Source organism: Urocitellus parryii, chromosome 2 (assembly GCF_045843805.1).
Source record: "Urocitellus parryii isolate mUroPar1 chromosome 2, mUroPar1.hap1, whole genome shotgun sequence".
In the NCBI taxonomy this organism is placed as follows: Eukaryota; Metazoa; Chordata; class Mammalia; order Rodentia; family Sciuridae; genus Urocitellus; species Urocitellus parryii.
Genome location: NC_135532.1, coordinates 225,700,506 through 225,727,863, shown reverse-complemented (window position 1 = coordinate 225,727,863; position 27,358 = coordinate 225,700,506). Strand labels below are relative to the sequence as shown.

Below are 27,358 nucleotides of genomic sequence, written 5' to 3'. Positions count from 1 at the left end.
TCTCAGGCCCTGCGCAGAGGTAACAAGGACACGAGTCTTTCTGGGCCTGCGGATCACATTCTTGGTCCATCCCAACAGTCAAGGGGCTCTGGGCTCCCCGCACAGGTGGCCAGTCAGCAGCTCTGTGGGGCCTGCTGTGGGCTGTGCCGGGGTGGGCCCAGGGCCCAGGCCCCCCAACGCTGTCCTGACTGCCCTGGCTCAGGCCAGGGGAGGAGTCAGCAGCTGAGCTGGGCCCTGAGACCCCACCTCCCTGCAGGCAGGCCCAGCCAGCATGGACAGAGGGACCATGGGCACTGGCCAGCAGGCACAGGAGTACAAGGGCACGGCCCACGAGGCTGAGAGGTGGACATGGGAGTGCCATGAGGGCCAGGCGGCAGGAGAGGCCCGTGTGCCAGGACCACTCTCCCTGAGGACAAGCCCCCATGTCTCCTTGGTGGCCTGCAGGGGGCGCTGCCCTCACCTTGGCTCCTTTCTGGGCAGGGCCCAGGGTTCTGCCGTCAGGGCCCAAGACACCGCCAGGCTCTCCCTTCTGCCCCTGGAACAGCAGAGTCACAGGTCAGGGCTCCCGGCAGGCTGGGCGGCACGGTGTCCCCAGGCCGGCACGGTGTCCCCAGGCCTCACGGAGAACACCCAGGCCCAGGGATGGACACGGACACAGCCCAGGCTGCAGCTGGCCACACGCTTGCTCAGAGGTCACTAGGGGCCACACAGCCTCAGGGTACTCTGGCTCAGTCTACCCCAGAGTGGCCACTTGGGTCAAGGAAGGCTGTCCACCAGAAGCCCACCTGGGCTCTGGCTGAAGCTTGGGTGCCAATCATGCTGGCCCCTGGCTGACGGCAGCAGCTGGGCAGATGGCACCCCAGCCCTTACCTTGGGTCCTGGGAAGCCCTGCTCGCCTCTGGAGCCCGGGTCGCCCTTTGGTCCAGCAGGTCCCTGGAGGGAAGACCAAGCGGAAATGAGCATCCCTGGAACCAGTGTCCACCAAGCTCCCAGGACCCCCCCATCCTGCCCTATGGCTGCTCCTGGTCTGGCACCAGCATCGCGAGGTCCTGACTGGCCAGGGGCAGAGAGGTGCTCAGTCCTGCTGCTGTCCTCCAGGACAGTGACTCCGCCCACCCCTTGGGCCTCGCGAGGCCCTACGGGAGACCCCTCCAGCCCCCAGCCAGCTCGGGGGCGGGGCCACTTACAGGGAAGCCTGGGAAGCCCGGCCTGCCCTGCAGAGAGAGGGACAGTGTCAGCGGGGGGGCCACGCCCTCAGGACACCCCGCGACTGACCGAGCAGCTGCTCAGTGATAAGAGCACATACCTCAGGCCCCGGGGCACTGGTCACTGCTCCCTGTCCACAGCCAGCAGAAGGCAGAGAAACGGAGAACAAGTTCAGAGTGGACCCGCCCCAGCGCTCTCCGCCAGGAGGGCAGCAGGACGCTTCGGAGGCAGAGGGAGGTGCTGCTCCCCGCGGCCATCCTGAGGGCCCTGGCCTGGCCCTTCCCAGGGACATCCAGGGCAGAGGGACGTGGTGGACACCACCGCTCGGCCCCAGGCCACGGGCTCCCAGGCCACAAGCCTCTTGCTGAGCACGCCTCTCCAGCTCTGCTGCAGGCTCCCGCTGACCCCTCACCAGATACTCACCCTCATTCCAGGCCCACCCACAGGGTTCTCCAGGGACTGGGCCGTTGTGCCTGCGTGCACTGGCCTGGCCAGGGTCCCCAGCCCCGGCCTATGGGTCTGTCCTGAGCCGTCCCTCCCTCCTCTCACACCGTTGTGCTTGTCCCATCTGCCCTTCTGTCCACTCCCGGTACTCAGATGGGCCCAGGCCAGGCGCAATTCTGACCATTCTCAGACTTAATCCAACCTGTGCCCAAGGACTACAGTGTTCCTCATTTTGAAAATGACGCTGTGCACAGAGAGGTTAAGTATGTGTCTAGGGTCACACAGCTGTGGGTGCTGGAATGTGACCTGAGCCCTGCATAGGGCAGCTCCTTCCAGGGACAGCAGGAATCTGAGCTGCTGACCACACGTCTGTCTCCCCCAGCCCCTCATCCCACCTCAGGGGTCTTCTGTCCTGAGGGGGAGAGCTGACCCAGGCACACCCCCCCACACAGCGTCCTTACGTCCTGATCAGACACGTAGACCACGGGCCCCGGGGGTCCTGGGGGCCCAGGCAGGCCTGGTTGTCCCACTCCATCCTTTCCTGGGTCACCCTGGAAGAAAAAGCCACAAGTCCAGCCCTTGATCACAGGGCCCTGGCCAGGACCCAGAGCCCACCTGGCTCTGGAGGTGGTTCCTGGAGTCCACGGGGTCTGAGGGCATCGTGGGTGTGGACATGCTGCGCCCCAGCCCCGAGAGCCGCCCCTGCCAAGTTGAGGGTCTGGTCCCATCTCGAGCCATGGGGTGCAGACCCCCAGGCAGCACCCTGAAGCCAGCCCGACTGTCCACCCGCTGGGCCCCGAGCCCACGCTGCCCCGACACTCACTCTTTCTCCGGGGCTCCCCTTGTCTCCTTTAGGTCCCTGCAGAAACGAGGAGGTGGCGGCGCTCAGAGGCGCTGCTTGGTGAGGGGGTTCGTCCCCAGGCAGGCAGGGGCGGGGTGGGGACAGCCACCAAGGCCCCCGGGGTCCAGGCAGGCACACTGGGTCCTGGAGCCTGGGGACCTGCAGGGCCAGCCCCCAGGAGACCCCAGGTGGCCGGTGGGCCAGCTCTCCTCCGGGAGAGTTCCTCCAGGGGCTTCATGCCCCACACCCGGGGCCACCGCGGTCACTCACCGGGGGCCCTGCTGCGCCTTCTCTGCCAGGGAGGCCAGGGAACCCGCGGGCTCCGTCGGCTCCAACTTCCCCCTGGAATGAACAGAGGGTCCAGCAGGTCAGCCACCGGGCCTGGGGCTGTGGAGACCCACCAAGAGGAAGCCCAGAGTGGCCGTGACCGCGAGGACCCTTGAGTTCCTGCTGGCCACTGGCTCCACCCCGGGGTGATGCTGCCTGTCACCCACTGGGCACTGTGGGTGGGTGAGGAGGAGCCTGGCCATAGGCGTGCTGTGGCTCCCAGGAATGGCCGTGGGGCGCAGGTCTGGGCCCTCTGCTGGGCCTGCGTGCCCTGCGGGCCACCTCTGGATCAAGGAAGGGTTCAAGTGTCAGGAAAAGGGGCAGGCCATGGAGGGGGTCAGTGTGGGACCTGACCCTGCCGTCACCCGTGTCCTCCACACAGGCCTGACTGTCACGGGGGGAGCCCAATGGCCACACCTACTGAGGTACGGGGAGGACAGGCTCCTGGGGTCCCTCTCCGCGCCCCTGTGGTCCAGTTCCTGAACCTGAGTCAGGGGCTTACCTTGGCCCCAGGTGGCCCGCTGGCTCCAGGATCCCCCTAAATGGACAAAGTGTCTCAGTGAGTGGGTGGGCACTCCGGAGTGGGCAAGCCGTGGAGGAGGGCTGAGTGCCAGCTGCAGCCCGCAAAGAGCAGAGGCCCTGGACAGTGGGCAGCTGAGTGGCCCCATGCTCCCGCAGCACCTGGCTGGACTGTTCTGGAGGCTGGAGGCCGAGCCCACTGACCCCAGAGAGGCACAAGTGACCTTCTGAAAGCTCAGCCTTGGAACTTGCCCAAGGTTCACCAGCCAAGGCCAGCTTCCCACAGGGCAGTGGGACAGGAGGGCCTGGCTGGAGCGGACCCCCGAGGGCACTCCACTGACGTGGATGGAGCTCCTGCCGGGGAAGGCTGGATGGGGGCGGGTGAAAGGGCCACCGCCCGGGAGCCGAGGACCCCCTTCTGGACTTCCGTGTGCCCCCCACTGGCCCTGCCTGGCACCTGCCTGGGGAGGGGTGGGGCTGGGTCCCGGGGTGGGGAGCAGCACAGAGCTCCGGGCGCTCCAGGGGCCCCTTCCCGCTGCCCTCGGGAGGCCTGGCCAGGAAGCTCTGCAGGCCCGGGGAGAGGGCCGCCCTGCGCTCGGCCTGGCAAGGCCCTGGCCATCTTCCCATCAGGCTCTGGTTGCACTTTGCAAGTTTCCCTCCTGGGATCAGGAAACCGAGTCACCAGAGCTGTGACTGGCAGCGCGGAGGCAGGGGACTGACCTTGAGTCCTGGCGGGCCAGGGGGTCCCTGTCGGGGCAGAGCAGACAGCATCAGTGCAGCCCCGCCCTGCCCGGAGACCTCTCCCCGCCCTGCCCGGAGACCTCCCTCCCATGGGAAGATGAGCCTGATCCCAGCACCTCGGCTGCAACCCCAGACGAGGCTCGCTTCCTGGGGGGAGCAGCGCCCCACGCGACGGCAGCGGGCTGGGGCCAGCCCGGGGCCCAGGTGCCCAAGCCACCCTGCCCGTGGGGACCAAGCAGACTCACGTCTTATGCAACTAAAACATAAACACCTGGTGTGGAATCACCCTCCCAGGGCACGGGGTGAGCTGACCCTGACACAGGCGTGTCCCTCCAGACGCCACCATGCTCTGGAGGGCAGGACCTCCTAACAGGGGGACAGTGACCTCTAGAGATGACATGGCTGTGGGCGCCACACTAGGGCCCCATCTTCCCCAGACCCTCCGTGCTGACCCGATCCTGCCGTGGCACAGTGGCCCAGAGCAGGGCGGAGATGCCGTCGGGACCCCTCTGTGGAAGTCAGATCACGCTCAGGCCCATGTTCCTTATGTCCCCAAACCAGGGCCACAGAGAGAACTCCACGTCCCCTTTCCCAGACTGGTCCTCTAGGCCTGTCCACCCTGGCTCGTTCATCCTGACTACCACGGCATTTCCCTCTGGAGGGACACAGGTCCCAGCCCTGGGACTTTCAGCTCAACAGTGTCCCCAGGCGGCGGGGCCGAGGGCAGACAGTGCCTGGGAACACAGCCCCCCGACTGTGGCCGCTCCTGGCCCCCAGGAGCCTTTTACAGGCACATAGGGGCCCCCAGCTCATGGGCAGTACCTGTGGCCCCTCAGAGCCGCGGGCTGTAGACCAGAAAGGTGCTCCGGAGCCTTCCATGTCGTCCTGGAGTGGACATAAGAGGGACACTTCTTAAAGAGCAGAGGACCCCACCTTGGGCCTGGGATACGAGAGCTGGGCCATAGCAGAGTGGGTGGTTCCCAGGGCCAGGCCACCTGGGAAACAGCTGTCCTGGGGGCTTTGCAGTGACAGGGACCCTGGTGGGATGGGGCCTGTGCAGTCCCTCCAGTGTGGCCCGTCTGCCTGGTCTGCACATGTGCTGTGACTTGGCTGTCCCCTGAGGGGTTTTCGGGACCTGAGGGACAGGGGCCTGGGAAGGACGGCTGTGACCACTGGACGATGGGCATGAACACCTGTGCTCAGTGTACCTGGAAGCCTCCAGCACGGCCGGCCCTCAGCCCCTCAGGGCTCATGGGGACCACCGGGGACAGAGCCCAGGCTGTGTGCTCAGTGTACCTGGAAGCCACCAGCACTGCCAGCCCTCAGCCCCTCAGGGCTCACGGGGGCACAGGGGACAGAGCCCAGGCTGTGTGGCAAATGCTTGGCCGAGAGAGCGGGGCAGCCTGGAGCTGCCCGAGGGGGAAGCTGGGATGGCAGGCTGGCTTCCTAGGAACTAGGACTCACAAATCCAGCAGCAAGTCCTGGTCCTGGTGGCCCAGGGGGGCCCGGCGGTCCTGGAGGTCCAGCGGGACCAGGGGCTCCTATGAAGCCGCTCTCTCCGGGAGCACCCACAGGGCCAGGGTCTCCCTTGCTTCCCTGCACAGGGCAAAGAACACTGTCACCACCCTCTGCCTCTGGGTCTCAGAGCAACCTTAGAGGCCACCGTGTCCCCAGGATGGCTCTGTGTCCTGCAGAGATGAAGAGTGCAGAGGTGAACACGCTGGAGCAACGCGAGTCCTTATGAGGGTCCAGGCCGCTCGACCACAAGCACCCAGGGCCGAGCAAGACCTACAGCTGCACGTCGAGCCTGCGGCCTGCTCCCCAGAGCACGGCACATACACGTGGCACAGCACGCTCGCTCACGGCCACGTCACTCCCTGGGCCTCAGGGTCCTCCTCGGAAAACCAGGACAACCAACACATCTCTCGACATGGGGCAGCGGCACACGGTGTTCTGAGACCCTGAGCCCAGTGCTGGCCGGAAACCGGCAGGAATGTGACCCATTGCCCTATTAGAGTGGCAACTGGCCACTCTGCAGAGCCCTCCCCACTGCCCACTGCCCCCGCAGGTGCCTGGTGCTGAGCCAGCCCTGGGCTGCTGCAGCCACGGCCAACCCTGGTCCCAGAGTCTCCTGCACGTCCCGGCCCCTGCCGGCTGCTCCGCCCTCACACCCACTCCACCCAGGGCTGGTTCCACCCCCTCCACTCTGGTTTAATCTGCCTCCACCTAGATCCGGTCGGCGCCCACCAGGCCCAGCCGAGGAGGGGAGCCCTGGGCGTCTTGGGCATTTCTGGGTGGAGGGTGCTTTGGTGGGGACTGTCCTGGACATTTGTGGAGGTGGCCAGCAGAGGAGAGACCCCGCCCAGCTGGCAGGCAGCATCTCTCCTTCCCAGGGTGCTGTCCCTGCCCCTCTCCCCTGGGCAGGCTCACGAGGCGGTGCCCAGGGTCTGCCTGCAGGCTGCTTGGCTGAGTCAGATGAGGGTCCGCAGGGCAGGCCCAGACCTCAGGCCTGAGGAGCAGAGGCTGCCTCAGTGTGGGCAGGGCTGGGAGTGTCTCCCCGGGAAGCCGTGTGGGGACGCTGGGGTCCTGCTGGGCCTGGGCAGCTCCCACCCTGCGGCTCTCGGCCCCTGCGAAGCCCCCCACCCCTGAAGTGTTCACTGGACACCTCTGCCCTCGCTTCACCAGGACAGCAGGCCTCGAGGGCAAGGAGCACCAGGGGAGGCGTGGCCCTGCCCGATTCCTGGCAGCACGGACAGAGTTGGGGTCATGGTCAGCAGCAGGAGCACACTCCCTGACCACAGCACCCCCTGCACCCGCTCGGGGCACTTCCTGGAGAGTGGCACCAGCGTTTGTACCTTGGGTCCTGGGGCGCCTGTGTCACCCTGTGGGGAGAAGGACAGCATTACCATGAGGTCCAGGCCAGCTCTGACCAGGGCGGCCATGCTGCCTCCTGGGCCCGTGGGCCCACTCTGGCGTGGGGGGGGGCCTGTAACCAGGAGGCCTCCTCCCACCCCAGGAGCTCCGACTCCACCCAACGGAGACACCAAACTCCACAAATGGCGAGTCGGCCTAAAAGCTGTGCCCTGGCATCACCAAGAGAGCCTGAGCTCTCGGCGCAGTCCTCAGAGACCCCCAGGCTGAGGCCTGTCCCCAGCCTGTCCCAAACGTGCAGGGTCCCTCCACCCACTGGCTCCACGGTGGTACTGGGTCACGTCCACAGGACGTGTGGCAGGTGACTTACAAGACTGCCTTTCTGGCCTGTCTTTCCTGGTGGACCCTCTTTTCCTGGAGCACCGGGGGGGCCCTGCAAGAGAGGAGCCGGTGAGGGTCTGGGTGCCCCCCTGGGAGAGCTGGGGCCAGCTCACAGTCACCTGCACCTCAGGTTCCCAAGAGGCCAGGACATAGCGTGTCCCTGGACCTGGGACGAGTCCCTCCGCTCATGGGGCACCTGACTTGGCCCTAAGACAACTGCAGGTAGGGCTTGTCCCCATCTCTCTCCTTTCCCAGGGCCAGGGCCTGACCCCAGGGCCTGGCACCTGCTAGGCAGGTGTGCGACCGTGGAGCTGCACCCAGCTCTTTTCCTATTTGCCTCTCTAAGCCGCCAGGCTGGGCTGGGACTCGCGGCCCTCCTGCCACAGCCTTCAGGTGTCTGGGATTGCCGGTGTCGCCACACACCCAGCCCCCGTCTCTCCTTTTCAAGTTGCCGATCAAATTCAAGAGGACAAGTGACGAGGGATCCCGTGGGGCTCGGCGGGTAGCTCGCAGTGGTTGGGAATATCATGACGTGCTTCCAAGAGCTGGCTGGCAGGGGGCCCACTGGGCTTTCCTGGTCACCCGGGTGCAGAAGCATGCCGTGGAAGAAGCCCTGCGTGCCCACTGAATTACGTGGCCAAGGAGCCACGCTGCTGGCAGCAATGACTCTGTGGGCACCGTGCCAATGAGCAGCAGGCCACAGGGGCTCCGCCTGCCCCCAGTGGGCCCTGATGAGGCTCTTGCTTCTCCGTCCCCACCGGAGGCTCACCCCCTCTCCATCTGCACTGGGAGGCACTGTGAGCTCAGTAGACCTGCCCAGTCCAGAGAGGTCCACCAACCCATCAGCACCCCCAGCACACAGGGTGGCCTACTCAGGCTCTCTGACCCCAGGAATGGCCCAGATACATGGCCCACCTGGAGGAATGGGGCTGGGGGCCAGGACTGGGGAGGCCAGGTGGCAAGGGGAGGGGCCCAGGTAGGCACTCAACCCCGTTCCCAGCAGACAGGGCCCCACTGGCGGACAGCCAGACTCACCGGGGGGCCTGGAAACCCAGGGGATCCGTCGCGCCCAGGAACCCCAGGAAGGCCAGCAGGTCCCGGAACATGGGAGCTGTTCATGCCAAAGCGGCCAGGCTCGCCAGGCAGGCCTGGGACACCCGGAGGCCCGGGGGGGCCAGGGAAGCCACGTGGGCCCTGCACAGAGACAGACCGTCAGGGCTCACACCGCCCTGCCCAGCGATGACCTCATCCCTGACCAGCCTGGCCCACCCCAGGGTCCCTGCTGGGCCTCTGGGGGGCCACAACCTGTTCTGCCTGCCCAGGGGGAGAGCAGGCAGCTGCCACTCACCCTGAGGCTCTCCAGGTCACCTCCAAAGCCGGAGCCTTCCATGTCAATGAAGGTCTGAGGGGACAGCCAGGGAGGCCTGTCGTTAGGAGAGAGGCCCTGCCCTGCCCAGCACCAGGCTGGCCCTGTCAAGCTGTACCCTGACCACTGCCCACAGCAGACATGCAAAGAGAAGTGAGCAGTACCCTGTACTGGCCCCAAAGACACAAAGGGGTCCAGGGCCACCCGTGGCCACTCAGAGCTGGCCGTGGCCCTGCAAGCCCCGTGAGCCAGAGGAAGGTGGTCCCCCTGGGCCAGACACCAGGAGGCCGTCCCCAGGCCTGAGGAAGAGGACTCACCAGCTTGTCATGTCTGAGGGAGGGTCCTGGTGGCCCTGGGGGTCCTGGGGGTCCTCTCGGCCCGATCCCAGGATCTCCCTGGATACAAGACAGACATGTCACACCAAAGCTCATGGCCCAGAGGCTGGGACGGGGGCTCTGCACACTCACCTTCTCCCCCTTGGGGCCCATGTCTCCTGGAGTCCCCGGAAAGCCCTGTGGCCCAGTGTCACCCTGGAAGACAAGGGTGGTGGGGTCAGCTTGAGGCCTACTGTCCTGGATGCTCCTCTCCCAGAGCAAGGGACAGAGGAGTCCAGGAACCAGGATGGCACCATGTCACCAAGGGGCCCCCAGAATGGGGACTTGAAGGTGGCACACCTACTGCGAGGGACCCCCTCTGAGCACACAGGACTGCGTGTGGCATCCCTACCAACAGCGGAGGCTTGGCCACACACACGTGGACGCTCATGCGTGTCCACCCTGTGAACTCAGAGGCTAGGACACTGCTTGTGACCATGCCAGCCAGACCCTCTCGGGCCTCACGCGGCTTTGCCTCCGGGTGGCTTTGCCTCCAGGGGCACAGTGGTCCCCAGTGGCTCCTCTGGCCAGCGGGAAGACCTGCCCCTGCTTTTGGGGCTGGCCGGGGCCCCGCTCTCTGCCTCCTGGGCGGCATAGCCTGTTGGCCAGCTGCTCCCCTCCACCTGCCGCCCTGCGTCCTCTGTCCTTGGAGGAGGCCCCCCACTCCCAGGCCTGCCCCGCCTCCCTCCGGGCACCTGGCAGTCAGCCCAACGTCCCAGCACCTAAGTGGGATCCACCAGCACTGAGACTGGAATTTTCTTCACCAAGTGAAGTTGCACTTTGGAGACGCTTTCTCTGCCATAGCCCCGGCTGGGTCTAAGGCCTGACACCGTGATAACATCTGGCTCAGAAAGAAAAGCAGACTTACGGGCTTTCCGTCTTCTCCCGGGTCTCCCTGGAACGTGAAAGAGAAACCATTAACCCAGGGGCCACTCTGCAGCGCCTCCCGGAGTCTGAACACAAAAGCGCACCTCAGCTTAGACCACACTGCGAAGCCAGCCCCAGAACCACCCTCCACCACAGTGAGGCGCCCTGCACCGGAGCTCAGGTGGCGGGGGCTGCTCTCCCCAGGTCCTACCTCCCACACCCCGACCCCTTCCACCTCCCGTCCCAGGCAGATGGCTGCTTCTGGGCACCCAGGGTCCCAGGGTGCTGCTGCTCTGGCCGGAGTCCACTCTCACCAGCCCCACCTCCAGCCAGACCACGAGGTGGACAGTACTCACCGGCTCACCATCCCTTCCTGGGGCACCATCCTTCCCTGGTGGCCCTGGAGGTCCCGGGGGTCCCTGTGCCCCAGGGACAGGCTGTGCATTGGAACCCTGCACCACTGGGCCTGCAGGACCTGGAGGACCGATGGGGCCAGGCAGGCCCTGAGCTCCCGGCTCACCCTTTTGTCCCTTCAGGCCTCCCTGGGGACAAAGTCAGGAGAAGACGGGCTACGGTGACCTGCCCCAGTTCTTCTCCATGCTGTGGCCACAGAATCCTAGAAAGGGCACACAGGGTGGACGTGCAGAGGACACAGTGGACATGCAGAGGACATGGGGTGCAGAGAGGACAAGATGTGGATGTGCAGAGGACATGGGGTGGGCATGCAGAGGACACGGGGTGGACGTGCATAGAGGAATGGGGTGGACGTGCACAGAGGACACGGGGTGGACGTGCACAGAGGACACGGGGTGGACGTGCAGAGAGGACACGGGGTGGACGAGCAGAGAGGACACAGGATGGACGAGCAGAGAGGACACGGGGTGGACGAGCAGAGAGGACACGGGGTGGACGAGCAGAGAGGACACGGGGTGGACGAGCAGAGAGGACATGGGGTGGATGAGCAGAGAGGACACGGGTGGGCATGCAGAGGACACAGGGTGGACGTGCACAGAGGACACGGGGTGGACGTGCACAGAGGACATGGGGTGGGCATGCAGAGGACGCGGGGTGGACGTGCAGAGAGGACACGGGGTGGATGTGCGGAGAGGACACGGGGTGGACGTGCAGAGAGGACATGGGGTGGATGTGCACAGAGGACATGGGGTGGACATGCACAGAGGACATGGGGTGGATGAGCAGAGAGGACACGGGGTGGATGAGCAGAGAGGACACGGGGTGGATGAGCAGAGAGGACATGGGGTGGACGTGCACAGAGGACATGGGTGGGCATGCACAGGACACGGGGTGGACGTGCAGAGAGGACACGGGGTGGACGTGCAGAGAGGACACGGGGTGGACGTGCAGAGAGGACACGGGGTGGACGTGCACAGAGGACATGGGTGGGCATGTACAGGACACGGGGTGGACGTGCAGAGAGGACATGTGGTGGACGTGCAGAGAGGACACGGGGTGGACGTGCACAGAGGACATGGGTGGGCATGTACAGGACACGGGGTGGACGTGCAGAGAGGACACGGGGTGGATGTGCAGAGAGGACACGGGGTGGATGTGCAGAGAGGACACGGGGTGGATGTGCAGAGAGGACACGGGGTGGACGTGCACAGAGGACATGGGTGGGCATGCACAGGACACGGGGTGGACGTGCACAGAACACAAAGGCTGTGTGTTCGAGCACAGGGTAGACAGGGCATGGGGCGGGGCATGGGCCTCGAGGGGCTCTGTTAGGATGACAGTGTGTGGAGCTGGAGGTGCCCAGGGCACTGGGTCCCCAGGCTCAGGGTCATGGGAGTGGCCTCACCCTTTCCAGGCTGCTTCCAGGGCGCCGGGCACTCTCATCCCTAGTGCCATCCAAACCTGAGCCAGGGAGGGTCTGAGCTGCAGAGAGGCAGCGAGACCGTGGTCAGCCTCCAACCCCAGGCTCTGCCCTCCTGCTCTGGGTTGTGCTGCCCCAGGGGCGCTCCCAAGCAGAGCCTGGGGCTGGGGGACGGTGCAGCATCCAAGGGAGAGTCCCCAACCTTACACCACCACGCAGCATTCTAAGCAGCCCCACAGACCCTGGCCACGGAGAGCTCCACCACACTTACTCCCCTCCCAGCCCTTGATCTACCAGAGCCAACAGGAAGGGCCCACAGCCTTCAGCCAGACCACGGCCACCGCAGTCACCCACGGCCTCATCTCCCCGTCTCTCCTTCCCCCTCCCTCCCTCTCCCAGACCTCTCCATCACCTCTCTTTCAGAGCCACCTGAGAGTCTGTGGCAACGATCACGATGCTGCTCTGTGAATGCTGTGGCCTCCCCCAAGTGAGGACCTCGAGAGGTCCTCTATAGACCAGTGGCCACCATCAGCAAAGCTCAGGCTGGCCTGCGCTGACCTGCCACACAGCCCTGTTTCCCGCTGGCCCCTCGGTGTCCTTGTGGCCTGTTCTCTGGGACAGTGCTGGGGACACCCAACCAGGATCACGCCTGGTGCTATCTCCTCTCCTGCGGCGTACAGTTGAGGTCAGCAAACTGCTTCCCCTAGGCCGAAGCCTGGCCCAACCCGTCGCTTGCTCTTCCCAGGTTCGTAGAAACAAAAGGCCCCAGGACCACGGGAGCCACGCAGAGGGAGCCGCAGAGCAGCGCTGGCCCCTTCCTCTGCCCTCCCCAGCCGGAGCAGCTGCTGCCACCAGCCAGGGGCACACACGGGCGGGCCCTCTGGGCTTCGGGGTCTGGGCCAGGCTTGCAGATGGCTCCCGGGCAACCTCTGCCCAACCACGCTGGCACGCAGTCAGCAGGGAAGCGCCCCAGGCTTCCTGGGTGCCCAGGTGCTGCCACGTCCCGAGGCCCCCAGGGGACTCTCACCACCTCAGCTGTACCCGTGGCCCCCACCCTGGGTCTGAGTTGGTGCCTGGACACTGGTCCGCGGCTGAGCGTGGTGGCGGCGGCATCTGAGGCTCTTTAGCAACACAGCTGCCAGTGGCCTCCCGGGGCAGTGCAAGCCACTGGCCCACCCTGCACCTGCCCTGCACCTGCTGCCCAGGAAGGCCTAGGGGTGGGGCTCCCTGAAACCCTCAGGAGGCTTCCTCTGTCACAGCCCCAAACCAGGGGCAGCCCTGACATTGTGGCCAGGTGAACAGATGGACAGGTGGTGGCCTCCACCACAGAGAACCATGCAGCAAGAGAACGGGGGCAGGGACTGCTGATGACCCCGGCGTGGACAAGTCTTGAGTAGGACGCACCAAGAAGCCCCACACGGCAATGCCCGCCTGAGTGACTCGCGGTTGTCACTACCTGGAGAGCTGCTGGGACGGGTGGCTGGGGCCACCCAGGGGCAGCAGGGGCCCTGGGGCTGCAGCGTCCACTGTTCCCGTGGGGTGGCTTCACGGGGCAGACAGAGGTCAGAACCCATCAAATGGCATGTCGAAGCGTGTGCGGCTGGGGCATGTGGACTGTACCCAACAACGCAAAGGGACCCCGACCAGGCCAGGCCCCCCAGGGCATCGGGGACCCCAGGCCCAGCCAGGGGAGCCCCGCTCTGCCAGCGCCCTGCAGCCCAGGACCGTCCCTCCCAGAGCCTCCCGGAAGAGCCCGCGCTTGGGTCCCGCCCCCAGGCCCAGCCGCTGGCACCCACAGGACTGAGGAGCGGGCGTGGGTGCCGAGCCACCGAAGCCCTGGGCTCGTAAGTGCCCTGGACAGTGAGCGCCCGAGACAGTCACTGTGCTGTGTCGAGGTGCTGCAGGCCTGCCCTGCAGGTCCAGCCAGCGGGCGTCCACGGGGGGTCACAGGAAGTGAGGGAGAGAGGAGGCCAGGGCCACAGCAGGGTTGCCTGTCCCTCCCCACTCGAGGTCCCCAGCCAGGGGGCCAGTCCATGCCCTGCCAGGTGCAGAGCAGGGTAGGGAGGTGCCTGTCCCTCCCAGACCCCACCCGAGGGTCCCCAGCCAGGGGCCAGTCCTCACCTACCACATGCACCACACCCACAGACGCAACATACATAGGTCTCAGACACACACATCACACACTCACACCACACACACATCACACACACACATATATACACACACACCACACACAAACCACACACACATATACACACACACTTCACCCACCACACACACTTCACCCACCACACACACCACACTTCACACACACATATACACACACACCACACACTCTTCACATACACACCACACACACCACACACACACACCACACACTCTTCACATACACACCACACACACCACACACACACCACACACACACACCACACACACACTTCACCCACCACACACTTCACCCACCACACACACCACACACACTTCACACACACACACCACACACACCACACACACAAACACCACACACAAACCACACACACTTCACACACACACTTCACATACACACCACACACACCACACACACACACACCACACACTCTTCACATACACACCACACACACCACACACACCACACACACACTTCACCCACCACACACTTCACCCACCACACACACCACACACACTTCACACACACACACCACACACACCACACACACAAACACCACACACAAACCACACACACTTCACACACACACTTCACATATACACCACACACACACACCACACACACACCTCACACACTTCACACACACACTTCACATATACACCACACACTTCACACACCACACACACACACCACATACACCACATACAAACCACACTTCACACACACATGCTACATACACCATACACAAACCACACACTTCACACACACCACACGCACACCACACACAAACCACACACACTTCACACACACATATACACACACACCACACACACTTCACACACACATGCTACATACACACTTCACCCACCACACACACCACACACTTCACACACACATATACACACACACCACACACACAAATACCACACACAAACCACACACACTTCACACACACACTTCACATATACACCACACACACACACCACACACAAACCACACACTTCACACACACACTTCACATATACACCACACACACACACCACACACAAACCACACACACTTCACACACACACTTCACATATACACCACACACACACACACACACTTCACACACCACACACACACCACATACACCACATACAAACCACACACATGCTACATACACCATACACAAACCACACACTTCACACACACCACACGCACACCACACACAAACCACACACACACTTCACCCACCACACACACCACACACACATATACACACACCACACACACTTCACATATACACCACACACACACACACACTTCACACACCACACACACACACCACATACACCACATACAAACCACACACTTCACACACACATGCCACATACACCATACACAAACCAAACACTTCACACACACCACACGCACACCACACACAAACCACACACACTTCACACACACACAAACACACACTCTATGACCAGAGCCTGATCTAGGGCCTCCTCACCAGGACCATACACACACACACAAACACCACACACACACACACACACACACTTCACACACACATACACACACCACACACCCTTCACATATATACCACACAAACACACCACATACAAAACACACACACCACACACACACTTCACACACACCACACACAAACCACACACACTTCACACACACACACAAACACTCACTGTGACCAGAGCCTGGCCTAGGGTCTCCTCACCAGGACCATACACACACACACACACACACACACACACAAACACCACACACACACCTCACACACCACACACACAAACATACCACACACATACCACACACACACCTCACACACCACACTCACACACACCACACACACACAAACACAACACCCCCCCACACACCACACACCACACACACCACACATCACACACCACACACACTCACACACACACACACCACACAAATATACCACATACACACCACATTCACACACACACACCACAGATCACACACACCACACATCACACACCACACACACTCACACACACACACACCACACAAATATACCACATACACACCACACTCACACACACCACACACACACACCACAGATCACACACTACACACACCACACTACACATACACACACACACACACACGCGTGCGCGCGTGTGAGCTCAATACCTCTCCCAGGAGAGTCTCACCTTCTGGCGGAGCCTGTGTGGTGCCTGCCCTGATCTCTTCACTTCTAGAATCTTCTGTGCCGCTGCCGCTGGCCAAGGGGGGAGAGGTGACCGGGGGAGGCTGGGGGAGGCTGGGTCTCAGGGCCACGCCCTACGGAGGGGAGCGGAAGAGGGTCCTGTGCATGTGCCCAGCAGCCACGGCTCGATGGCGGGCTGGGAATGGCTCCGTGTGGGCGACCGAGGGTTAGAGAGCCCGCTGCCCAGGAGGAGGCGCTGCAGAGCCCTGGGCTCAGGGTGGCTGGGCTGTGGGGGGGTGTCGGCCCCCGGCAGGTCCCCAACCCCAAGCCTCTGCGTTCTGAGCACCGGGGACAGAGGCCCCTCGGTCGTGTGGGGACCCGGGAGGGCCAGACAGTGCCCCACAGCAGTGTTCCAGAGGACCTGGGGACATGTCCTCCTTAGGGTCACAGCGGGACTATCTGCCTGGCCCAGCCTCCAGCACGGTGCTACCAGGGTGAAGCAGCCTGCTCTGAAGGCCACCTCCCTGGTTCCCGGTGGCTGTGCTACGGTGAGGACACAGACTGGCCGAGGCCAGCAGCCTCCCAGCCATGCTGTGTGGCCTGCCTCCTGGGGACAGCATTGGTGCCGTGGCTCATGGACACAGGGGGCACCCAGCCAACTGCTGGCCCCACAGAGCCCCAGGCCTGTGGGGGGACACCAGGTGTCCAGGCTCTGTACCTCCTGGGACAGGGCTCAATGTGGCTCCTCTGCTCGGCTGGGCCCCTCAGGAAGCCCCTGCGGCCCCTGAGGAGAGGCCTCTCCTGGACGTGCAGTTTAAAGCGGGTCTGTTCCCCAGGCCATCTACAAGCTAATGGGCAACAGGAGGCCAAGGGCACCCCAGGACAGAGAGCGTGACCAGGGCCTGGCCTAGGGCCCCTCACCAGGGCCAGAGGGTGGGACCAGGGCCTGGCCTAGGGTCCCCTCACCAGGGCCAGAGGATATGACCAGGGCCTGGCCTAGGGTCCCCTCACCAGGGCCAGAGGGTGGGACCAGGGCCTGGCCTAGGGCCCCTCACCAGGGCCAGAGGGTATGACCAGGGCCGGGCCTAGGGCCCCTCACCAGGGCCAGAGGGTATGACCAGGGCCTGGCCTAGGGTCTCCTCACCAGGGCCAGAGGATATGACCAGGGCCTGGCCTAGGGTCCCCTCACCAGGGCCAGAGGGTGGGACCAGGGCCTGGCCTAGGGTCCCCTCACCAGGGCCAGAGGGTATGACCAGGGCCTGGCCTAGGGCCCCTCACCAGGGCCAGAGGGTATGACCAGGGCCTGGCCTAGGGTCCCCTCACCAGGGCCAGAGGGTGGGACCAGGGCCTGGCCTAGGGCCTTCTCACCAGGGCCAGAGGGTGGGACCAGGGCCTGGCCTAGGGTCCCCTCACCAGGGCCAGAGGGTGGGACCAGGGCCTGGCCTAGGGCCTTCTCACCAGGGCCAGAGGGTGGGACCAGGGCCTGGCCTAGGGTTTCCTCACCAGGGCCAGAGGGTATGACCAGGGCCGGGCCTAGGGTCTCCTCACCAGGGCCAGAGGGTATGACCAGGGCCGGGCCTAGGGCCCCTCACCAGGGTCAGAGGGTGGGACCAGGGCCTGGCCTAGGGTCCCCTCACCAGGGTCAGAGGGTATGACCAGGGCCTGGCCTAGGGTCCCCTCACCAGGGCCAGAGGATATGACCAGGGCCTGGCCTAGGGTCCCCTCACCAGGGCCAGAGGGTATGACCAGGGCCGGGCCTAGGGCCCCTCACCAGGGCCAGAGGGTGGGACCAGGGCCTGGCCTAGGGTCCCCTCACCAGGGTCAGAGGGTGGGACCAGGGCCTGGCCTAGGGCCCCTCACCAGGGCCAGAGGGTGGGACCAGGGCCTGGCCTAGGGCCCCTCACCAGGGCCAGAGGGTGGGACCAGGGCCTGGCCTAGGGCCCCTCACCAGGGCCAGAGGGTATGACCAGGGCCGGGCCTAGGGTCTCCTCACCAGGGCCAGAGGGTATGACCAGGGCCGGGCCTAGGGCCCCTCACCAGGGCCAGAGGGTGGGACCAGGGCCTGGCCTAGGGTCCCCTCACCAGGGTCAGAGGGTGGGACCAGGGCCTGGCCTAGGGCCCCTCACCAGGGCCAGAGGGTGGGACCAGGGCCTGGCCTAGGGCCCCTCACCAGGGCCAGAGGGTGGGACCAGGGCCTGGCCTAGGGCCCCTCACCAGGGCCAAGGGTATGACCAGGGCCTGGCCTAGGGTCCCCTCACCAGGGCCAGAGGGTATGACCAGGGCCTGGCCTAGGGCCCCTCATCAGGGCCAGAGGGTGGGACCAGGGCCTGGCCTAGGGTCCCCTCACCAGGGTCAGAGGGTGGGACCAGGGCCTGGCCTAGGGCCCCTCACCAGGGCCAGAGGGTATGACCAGGGCCTGGCCTAGGGCCCCTTCACCAGGTCCGAGAGCACACCTCTGGAGCACTGAGGCCAGTGGACGTGCCCTCGGCGTGCCCCATTAGCATGAGCACACGGGGAATCATGCCAAGGTGTGCATGCCCCCTACTGCGGGGCTGGGCGGGCAGGGCCAGAGGCCTGCCCTGTGCCCATGCGGAGGTCCCACCTGTGCAGCTACTCACCGCTCCCTCCCTGCGACGCTGGTCCTCCTCCTCCAGGCCACTTCCAGCGTCTCCTGATGCCTGCAGATTGTGGGGACACGTAGAAGGAGGTGTGACCACAGCCCACCCCAGCCCAGCAAGGCCTGGAAGCCACAAGGCCATTTGAGTGTCCGCCTGTTGGTCAGGCAGACGTGTCTAATCTGACCAAGTGGACCATCCTGCAGAGGACCACTAGGATGAGTGGCCCGGCAGAGGACGGCTAGGACCCACGGCTTTCCTGCCGCCTGGCCACCGTCCTGTGGCTGCCGGGAAGGAAACCAGGGGCAGGCAGGTGCTCAGGAGCAGCCCTCCTCCACCGCCTGCCCAGGTCAACAAGCACGGAGTGGACTTGGCCTCTGAACAGAGTCCTGCACTGGACGGCCTCTGCTCTCCACTGCGCCCCTGGCTGGGCCAGCAAGGCCCAAGGGGTGGCCCTTGTCTCTGCCAGGGTGTTGTGAACTTCACCCAGCATCTGGGCCCACCAGTGACCTCCGCATCAAGGCTGGGGTTGAGTGCCCACGGCCTGAGCAGCCGGCAGGCAACACCTGGAGCCAGCGTTTGTCCTGGCCACTGGCTAAGATCCGACCACATCCTGGACTTCCCTCCGGGCACAAAGCAGTAGCTTCATCACACACACATGGAATCGCGGACGTGAAGTGGTAACAGGTCTGCCCATCGCCAGCCACGGCCGGGCTCAGGGGAGTGGACACTGGGTTCCTTAGGTGCTGCGAGTCTGAGCGCAGCCCAGCTGCACCCTCCAGGCTGCCAGTGACCTGCTGGGGCTCCCCACAGCATCCTCAGGTCTGCTCTGTGTGCCGTGGTCACCAGTGGGAAGCTCAAGGCCAGCAGCAAGGACCAGCTGTCCCCGGCTCCTGGCACCCAACACACATCTTGGGGGACTTTCCCCAGCCCCACCCTCCATGGGGACCTGTCCCAGTCCCGTGGTCACTCACCCCATCCTCGTCATCGTCCTCCTGGTCCAGGCAGCGCAGGGGGCTCACCTGGGGGTCCCCACGCACCGTCAACTCTGCGATCATTCCCTAGACACAGGGGGTGAGGGTCACCGTGGCTCCTGGGGCAGGCACCTGGGTGCAGAGACCCAGACTCCTGCTGGCCCCAGGCCCAGCCTGGAGCGCCTGAGCCCGACCCCAGCACCCCAGGAGGGCGAGGGGGGCCTGGGAGGGCTTCCCCAGCCACACAGGCTGCTCAGGTCACCCGGATCCTGCGGCCTCTCTCGGCCAGGTTCCGAGTGGCAAGAAGACCCAGGAGGGAGCTCTCATCCCCATCCAGGGCCCGGGGAGGCCACCCTGGCACCACCCACCACAGACACCTGGGCTGGGGGCAGGGAGGGGCTGGGCACCACTGCCCTCGAGCACACAGGTCCAGCAGCCCTGGTCCTGGTTTGGGTCAGGCAGGCGGTCATCCTTCAGGAAGTGCTAGAGGTGTCCTGCCTCGGGCCACGGGGCAGGACCAGGTGGACTTTCCGCACAGGGCCACCTTTCCCACTGCACACCACCCAGCCTCACCCTGGTGACAGCCACCCGGGCAGCCTCGGGCTCCCTGGGCGGGTGCCAGGCAGGGCTCTCTGTGTGGTCTCTAATGAAGAACACCACCCAGGACCCCAGGACGAGGATGGGGCTACACTGCAGGGGTGACCAGACAGGCCCCAGGGCCAGGACACAAGCCAGGCAGGTGGACAGGACAGGACAGCAGGGCTCCAGCGTCCTGAGCCACAGCGCAGAGGGTCTGCAGCGGAGCTGCTGGCGGGGCCCTGGGCCTGCAGCGCCAAGTCAGAAACCCGGCGAGAGGTGGCCGGGTGCCAGGCCTCCACGCCAGGCGCCCACGACCCAGCCGCCAGCATCTCTGCCTGCGCCAGCACCCCGTCTTGAAGCTCACTCTGGGAGGACCTCCCCATTGGGCAGCAAGTGTCCACACGCTCCTTCTAGCATCTCCTGTGTCTTTCCTTAATGTTTCTACTTGTCACCTGAGCAGAGACCACAGCTCATGGACTCGGAGATGCACATTTTGACCACTGTCACACTAAGAGGGCTGAGGGCAGGGGTCAGCTTGCTTTCCATAACGCTGGACAGTCAACAGGTGATCTGAGGGGCAGGTGGCCCCTGCTCAGGGCAAGGGCAGCAGAGAGGGGCCAGGGCCGAACTCCACATCCCACCAGGGACAGGGGGACAGGCACTAGACAGTGAAGGGAGAGGTGAGGGGTGGCCAATCCAACCAGGGATTCTGGGAGCACAATTGTCACGGAGGGCTGGCCAGTGCCCGTGAGGCATGGGGCGTGGGCACATGTGTGGCGTAGGCACACTCGTGTGATCACATGTGCACCCGTGGGAGGTGTGAAGAGCATGGAGCCAGGCGCCTGCCCACACATGGAAACCCACACCACCCAGGCGCCGGGCCCCTCAGGGGAACGTGGGAGGAGGGCACTTCCTGCTGGTCAGCTCCAGGCCGGCAGTCTGGCCTGGAGCAAGGTCCAGGATGTCTCCACCCACAGGGACCTGCTGCAGCGTGGCCCACGCCAGCGACTGTCACCAAGTTTGAGAACCTCCCAGGGAAGGGAGGGTTGGATTAGAGAAGTGCTTCTCGGCTGCAGCATGGCGGGGGGAACAGGGGTGGTGTCCAGGATGGAGGGGGCCGGGGCTCCCCCCCACATGTGCCCAGCCCTGGGCCCTGAGCGCCCCCACAGACCAGCCCACCATGATGCGGCTCCTTCTGCAGGGCAGCTGTGCCTGCGGGGCACAGCAGGGGGCGCCAGAGCACAGAGTGTGGCCCGCAGCCCCGCCCCGGGGCGGTCAGTGGGGAAGAAGTCAGCAGTGTCCCGTGGACACCCAAGGACATGGACACTGAGGGTCAGAGAGTTCCACTCATCACCAGGCCCGAGAAGTCCTCACACCACGCTGCTCACAGGCCGCAGCTTCAGTCGCGGGCGTGGTGTGGACTGCCTGTGGTTTCCCCTCCCTCTGCCCATGGCCTGTCTGGGGTTCCCCTGTGTTCTGGGGTGGCCCCTTGCCCCCAGCCCTTGGCCTGGAAATGCCGCCTCCTGGCAGAGAAGGGTGGAGGCCAAGGAGCCCTCCCCCTGTGTGGCGGTGCCTCCCTGGTCCTCCCTGGTGCTCCCTGGTACTCCCTGGTGCTCCCATGCCTCCCTGATCCTCCCTGGTCCTCCCTGGTGCTCCCATGCCTCCCTGATCCTCCCTGGTCCTCCCTGGTGCTCTCATGCCTCCCTGATCCTCCCTGGTCCTCCCTGGTGCTCCCATGCCTCCCTGGTCCTCCCTGGTCCTCCCTGGTGCTCTCTGATCCTCTCATGCCTCCCTGATCCTCCCTGGTCCTCCCTGTTGCTCCCATGCCTCCCTGATCCTCCCTGGTCCTTTCTGGTGCTCCCATGCCTCCCTGGTCCTCCTTGGTGCTCTCATGCCTCCCTGATCCTCCCTGGTCCTCCCTGGTGCTCCCATGCCTCCCTGATCCTCCCTGGTCCTCCCTGGTGCTCCCATGCTCCCTGATCCTCCCTGGTGCTCCCTGGTGCTCTCATGCCTCCCTGATCCTCCCTGGTCCTCCCTGGTGCTCTCATGCCTCCCTGATCCTCCCTGGTCCTCCCTGGTGCTCCCATGCCTCCCTGATCCTCCCTGGTACTCCCTGGTGCTCCCATGCCTTCCTGGTCCTCCCTGGTGCTCTCTGATCCTCTCATGCCTCCCTGATCCTCCCTGGTCCTCCCTGGTGCTCCCATGCCTCCCTGATCCTCCCTGGTCCTTTCTGGTGCTCCCATGCCTCCCTGATCCTCCCTGGTCCTCCCTGGGGCTCTCATGCCTCCCTGATCCTCCCTGGTCCTCCCTGGTGCTCCCATGCCTCCCTGGTCCTCCCTGGTGCTCTCTGATCCTCTCATGCCTCCCTGATCCTCCCTGGTACTCCCTGGTGCTCTCATGCCTCCCTGATCCTCCCTGGTCCTCCCTGGTGCTCCCATGCCTCCCTGATCCTCCCTGGTCCTCCCTGGTGCTCCCATGCCTCCCTGATCCTCCCTGGTCCTCCCTGGTGCTCTCATGCCTCCCTGATCCTCCCTGATGCTCCCATGCCTCCCTGGTCCTCCCTGGTGCTCTCTGATCCTCTCATGCCTCCCTGATCCTCCCTGGTACTCCCTGGTGCTCCCATGCCTCCCTGATCCTCCCTGGTCCTCCCTGGTGCTCCCATGCCTCCATGATGCTCCCTGGTGCTCTCTGATCCTCCCATGCCTCCCTGATGCTCCCTGATGCTCCGTGGTGCTCCCATGCCTCCGTGGTGCTCCCTGGTGCTCCCATGCCTCCGTGGTGCTCCCTGGTGCTCCCATGCCTCCGTGGTGCTCCCTGGTGCTCCCATGCCTCCGTGGTGCTCCCATGCCTCCGTGGTGCTCCCTGGTGCTCCCATGCCTCCGTGGCTGGGGGGGGGCCTCAGCTGCAATAGGGCAGCCAGGTCTCCTCTGCTCTCTGCTTCCCAGCTGGGTGGCTCTGGCCACCAGGCACAGCTCGGTTTGCAAAGCCGGCCTCTCTGGCTGCCTCTCCTGTGGTCCTGCAGTCCCTTCTCACAGACCCCTCTGACTCCACCATGCAGTTCAGTGAGGACCCTGCGTGCTGGGCGTCCTGCTGGCTGTCCAGGCCCTGCACTGTGTGGGGGGAGCTTCGTAGCACAGCTGGACTCTCTGAGCCCCAGGTGACAGAGGGGCAGAGTGTCCTCGTCCACAGGGGATTCCCAGGACCCCCAGCCTCCTGGGCGCCCACAGCTCTGAGCTTGTTTCTGCCAAACCTTGTCAATCACACGACTCACATGACCCCTTCCCAAGAGTCTGAACAGACCTTGTGCCAAACCCCATCTGTCTTCTACCAAAGCGAGCCCCACCCCCCTCTGCCAGACGCAGGACCCTGGAACCCCTCACTTCCACCTTCCAACCATCAAAGGTTCTGCTAGTCACAGGTTTTCCCAGACCAGAATAGATCCTTTAAACATCCCAATGGATGGCAAACTAGGAAATGAGATTTACAGCCACGAGACCAAGGACCGACTTCTTTCACACATGACGAGGTTGTACAAATCAATGAATGGTTGGACCTCCCTACTCCCCACAAAAGAACATCAACAGTCAGTCACCAAAAACAGGAAATAAAAATAGCCAACAAACTGGTGGAAACAATATAAAAGTTTGCCTCCACCACCAGTCCGAGAAGTGGACACACTCAGCCACTGGCCACCTGCTTCACACAGTGCTGGCAAGGCCAGAGACGAGGCCGCCTCGCTGGGCACCGTGGGACGACGTGGTGTCCGCCTCGCTGCTGGACACCGTGGGACGTGGTGTGCACTCCACAGCCTGGGCCCCAGGTCCCATGAGCATCTTTCCTGTTAAGGTGTGAAAGATGCACAAGACTCAGGGGACACTCCAGCCACCCAGCTGTGCCTGGCAGGGGTTCCACCTACTGTCCTGGCCAGAGCTACTGCTCTCTGATCTTCCCCCCATCAGTGTGAGGATCAAAAGGAAAACCCAAAGAGGCCCAGCTGGTGTCAAAGTCCCGGTGCCTCCTGAGCCCTGGGGGCTAGAAGTTCCTCCAAAGGCTAAAGGTCAGCTTTCAAAGCCAGAGACACCAGGCCTCAGAGCCACAGCAGACAAATGGCCCTTGTCAGTCCATAATGACTCTCTGTCCCTGGGGACGCGGCCTCACTAGCACACACAGGGACGCTTGTCTGGAGCACTGGAACTTGGGTGTGGTCAGTGCCCGCGGGGGTCACCCACATGGCTCTTCCCAGGAGACAGGGACTCCAGCTAACCCCACGCTGGGCTGTGGCACATCTGCTAAAACAATAACCAGCCCACAGCTGACCGGGGCCGTGGGTGAACCGTCCACCCCTCCAGTGTGCCCTCCTGGAGGGCGATGCCTGAGGCCAACACAGCCTCAAACCCCTGAGGGCTCTCTAGCCAGGGCACTGAACTTCCATTCTGCAGCTCGCGGCTGGGCCTGGACTTGGCCACGCACCCACCTGACCAAGCCTGGACTCAGCCCACTGCAGGTCCCAGCCCACGCCTGAGAAGGGGCCCTTGACTGTGGTGGGTGGGCATCGCACTGTGAGATGGTCCTAAGAGGCCCTCCTCAGCTGGACCCCAGGGTCTCAGAGAAACTCAAAGGCCCAGGCGAACTTCTAAGGCAACAATGGCCAGAGGAGGACCAGGGACCTGATGGCCGGCCCCAGAGAACGGCTGGCCCTGGGCGGGAGGTGGCTTGGCGCCTCCGGCTGCAGCACCAGACAGAAGAGGCCTGCGGCCCTGTCCCAGCTGGTCCACCCCCACCTGCAGGACGGAAGGGCCTACCTGGAACTTGTCGGGGTCGGCTCCCCCGGCCTGCCCCACAAAGAGGCCAGCGCCAGGCTCCAGCTCCAGGCCCCGTGGAGACCGAGCAAACGGCAGCCGTTGGAACTCCTCGCAGTCCACGTACAGAGCCACAGAGCTGCCGTCCACGCTGAGCGCCAAGCGTGTCCACTGGCCCACAAAGGCAGGCAGGCGGAAGCTGGCCGCCGTGCGGGTCTGGCTGTCGCCCGGCTCGGTGTAGAGCAGTGAGATGTCCTGGTGCCCATCACGCACCCCCGAGAGCTTCACGCCCAGCAGGACCACGGCCTGCGCCGCGTCCGTGAGGGCAAACAGCACCCCGGGGCCCTCTGTGGCCGGTCGGATGTGGAACAGCAGGGAGAAGTCAGGGAAGAAGGGGCTGGGCACGCGGTACTGGGCCACCTGGCCGCTGTTGGTGTCTGGTCCAAAGACATAGGCTAGCCCGACGTCGGGGTCCTCGATCTGGGTGATCTGCTGGGGCGGGGGCTCTCCAAGGAGTTGCGGCAGCCCCACCTCCTCACGGACACTGTCTGCAAAGAGAAGGAGATCTGGTGAGGGGGCACGTCAGGGGGCAGGGAGCTGGGCGCGCAGGCCAGGCAGGCACAGGGGGACGAGGACCGAGGGCCTCCCCACGTCTGCCGGCCTGTCCTCTGGGCTCTGCCACCCGGCACCTCCTGGACATCACCTAGATCATCCAGACCAAAACCACGTCTGCAGGGGGCATGGCGGCCACGGGCGGGGGCACAGACAGGGTGAGGAGCTAGGACGCAGCCCCACCCACACCCCTGCTCCGACCTCTCCCTGGGTAAGAAGGGAGCGGGGACAAGACCCAGCCGCTCCCTGGCCAGCTGCGCTGGGAACCGGCCTGGGAGCAAGAGACTCCTGGGGACGCAGGGCGTGGACGGGGCTGCTCTCGGGCTCACTGGCTTCTGAGCAGAAGCCGCAGCACAGGAATCCTGCCCCCCGGCTTGGGAGTCGGACATGGTGTGGCCGTGCTGGCGGGGCGCTGGGCGGGCGCCCCAGGCAGGGTGGCCCTTCTCACTGGGGGGCCGCCATCACCCACGGGGGCATGCAGACTCCCAGGGACTGCCCCACTGTCCCCTGAGTCCCCAGCGTCCCATGATTCGCTCATCCACTCTCCACGCTCAGGCCCACTTGGCCCTGCCTGGAGTCAAGAGCTTCTGCCATTCGACCTGAGACCCTCAGGGAGCAGCCTCACCGCGGGAGCCCAGGCTGGGGACGCAGCCACAGACACCCCTTCCTACTTCCATTTCTCGTCTTTCCCAGGGAGGCCAGGGTAGGAGGTCACGGCCGTCCTGTCCACGATGGCTCCTGGGCCTGCACTGATTCCCCGAGGCTGAGGTCCCAGGGGCTGGGGTATCAGGAGCTGGGAGCAGCAGACACACCTCGTATCCAGGGGAATTGGTCACTGCTGGAAATAGGAGGGACTCCAGGAGACCCTGACCCTCCATGGACCGGAACACCCACATGCCAGGCAGAGGCTGGACACCGGGGCTGTGGTCGGGCCCAGGGCCTTGTCTCTTCTCTAGAGACCCTGACCCTGGCCAACGTGTGGGCAGGGTTGGCTCCCCAGAAGGCAACAGTCACAGAGGAGGGACCTGGGGCAGCAGACAGGCTCATGGGCAAGAGGCCTTTGGGGAAGGGTCACTGGTGTGCAGAGTCCTGAGTGAGCCGTGGGGGCCAGCCCTGCCGTGGGGCCAGGCTGAGGCGGTGCCAAGGAAGGGCAGAGGGGGATAACGTCCACCCTGACCCACGGAGGGCCGGGGGCAGAAGGAACACACCCAGCACAGAAGACGGACCGTAGCCTGTGCTCAGGGACCTCCTCCCTGGCCACGTGGGCCCCCTGACCTGCCAGTCGGGGCTTCCCGGCTGCCCTGTGGCCTGCAGCTAAGCGCTGTATGCTGGCTGGGAGTGAAGTCCATCAGGCCAGCCTGGGCCCCGGGAGATGCCCTGCAGCTGTGAGGACAGTCCCTGGACCAGCAGTGCCAGACCCTGTGTCTCAGGTCAGGAGTCAGGAACCCACCAGCAAAGCGCTGGGGATGGCGCCCCAGGCCCTGCTCCAGCAGCAGGGTGTCCCCCAGTGTGCCAAGGTGCCAGAGGCAGCAGCAGGGTCACGCTGCAGCACAGGGACCCCAGGGACACACAATTGGCTCTGTCCAGAGCCTCCCATTTCCTCTCCCCGAAATTCCTGAGGGTCCCGTGGGGGGCCCCTCGAATGCCAGGCAGCGAGTTCAC

General features: G+C 64.4%; 1 protein-coding gene across 2 annotated transcripts in view; it reads right to left on the bottom strand.

Annotated features, from left to right (window-relative positions):
- Window positions 1-27,358, bottom strand: part of Col18a1 (collagen type XVIII alpha 1 chain) — a 91,314-nt gene that overhangs the window by 13,368 nt on the left and 50,588 nt on the right. For both annotated transcript variants that reach the window (XM_026380218.2, XM_026380217.2), the window contains 24 exons: window positions 25,088-25,632; window positions 19,707-19,793; window positions 18,736-18,795; window positions 16,122-16,251; window positions 11,757-11,833; window positions 10,294-10,479; window positions 9,939-9,965; window positions 9,164-9,226; window positions 9,014-9,091; window positions 8,679-8,732; window positions 8,366-8,524; window positions 7,320-7,382; window positions 6,934-6,960; window positions 5,543-5,674; window positions 4,901-4,963; window positions 4,058-4,084; window positions 3,321-3,356; window positions 2,762-2,833; window positions 2,474-2,509; window positions 2,112-2,201; window positions 1,307-1,336; window positions 1,188-1,214; window positions 871-933; window positions 461-535 (listed from right to left, as the gene is read on the bottom strand). In XM_026380218.2, the coding sequence (XP_026236003.2) occupies window positions 461-535; window positions 871-933; window positions 1,188-1,214; window positions 1,307-1,336; window positions 2,112-2,201; window positions 2,474-2,509; window positions 2,762-2,833; window positions 3,321-3,356; window positions 4,058-4,084; window positions 4,901-4,963; window positions 5,543-5,674; window positions 6,934-6,960; window positions 7,320-7,382; window positions 8,366-8,524; window positions 8,679-8,732; window positions 9,014-9,091; window positions 9,164-9,226; window positions 9,939-9,965; window positions 10,294-10,479; window positions 11,757-11,833; window positions 16,122-16,251; window positions 18,736-18,795; window positions 19,707-19,793; window positions 25,088-25,632 (2,207 nt within the window). The remainder of the gene's footprint in view (window positions 1-460; window positions 536-870; window positions 934-1,187; window positions 1,215-1,306; window positions 1,337-2,111; window positions 2,202-2,473; window positions 2,510-2,761; window positions 2,834-3,320; window positions 3,357-4,057; window positions 4,085-4,900; window positions 4,964-5,542; window positions 5,675-6,933; window positions 6,961-7,319; window positions 7,383-8,365; window positions 8,525-8,678; window positions 8,733-9,013; window positions 9,092-9,163; window positions 9,227-9,938; window positions 9,966-10,293; window positions 10,480-11,756; window positions 11,834-16,121; window positions 16,252-18,735; window positions 18,796-19,706; window positions 19,794-25,087; window positions 25,633-27,358) is intronic.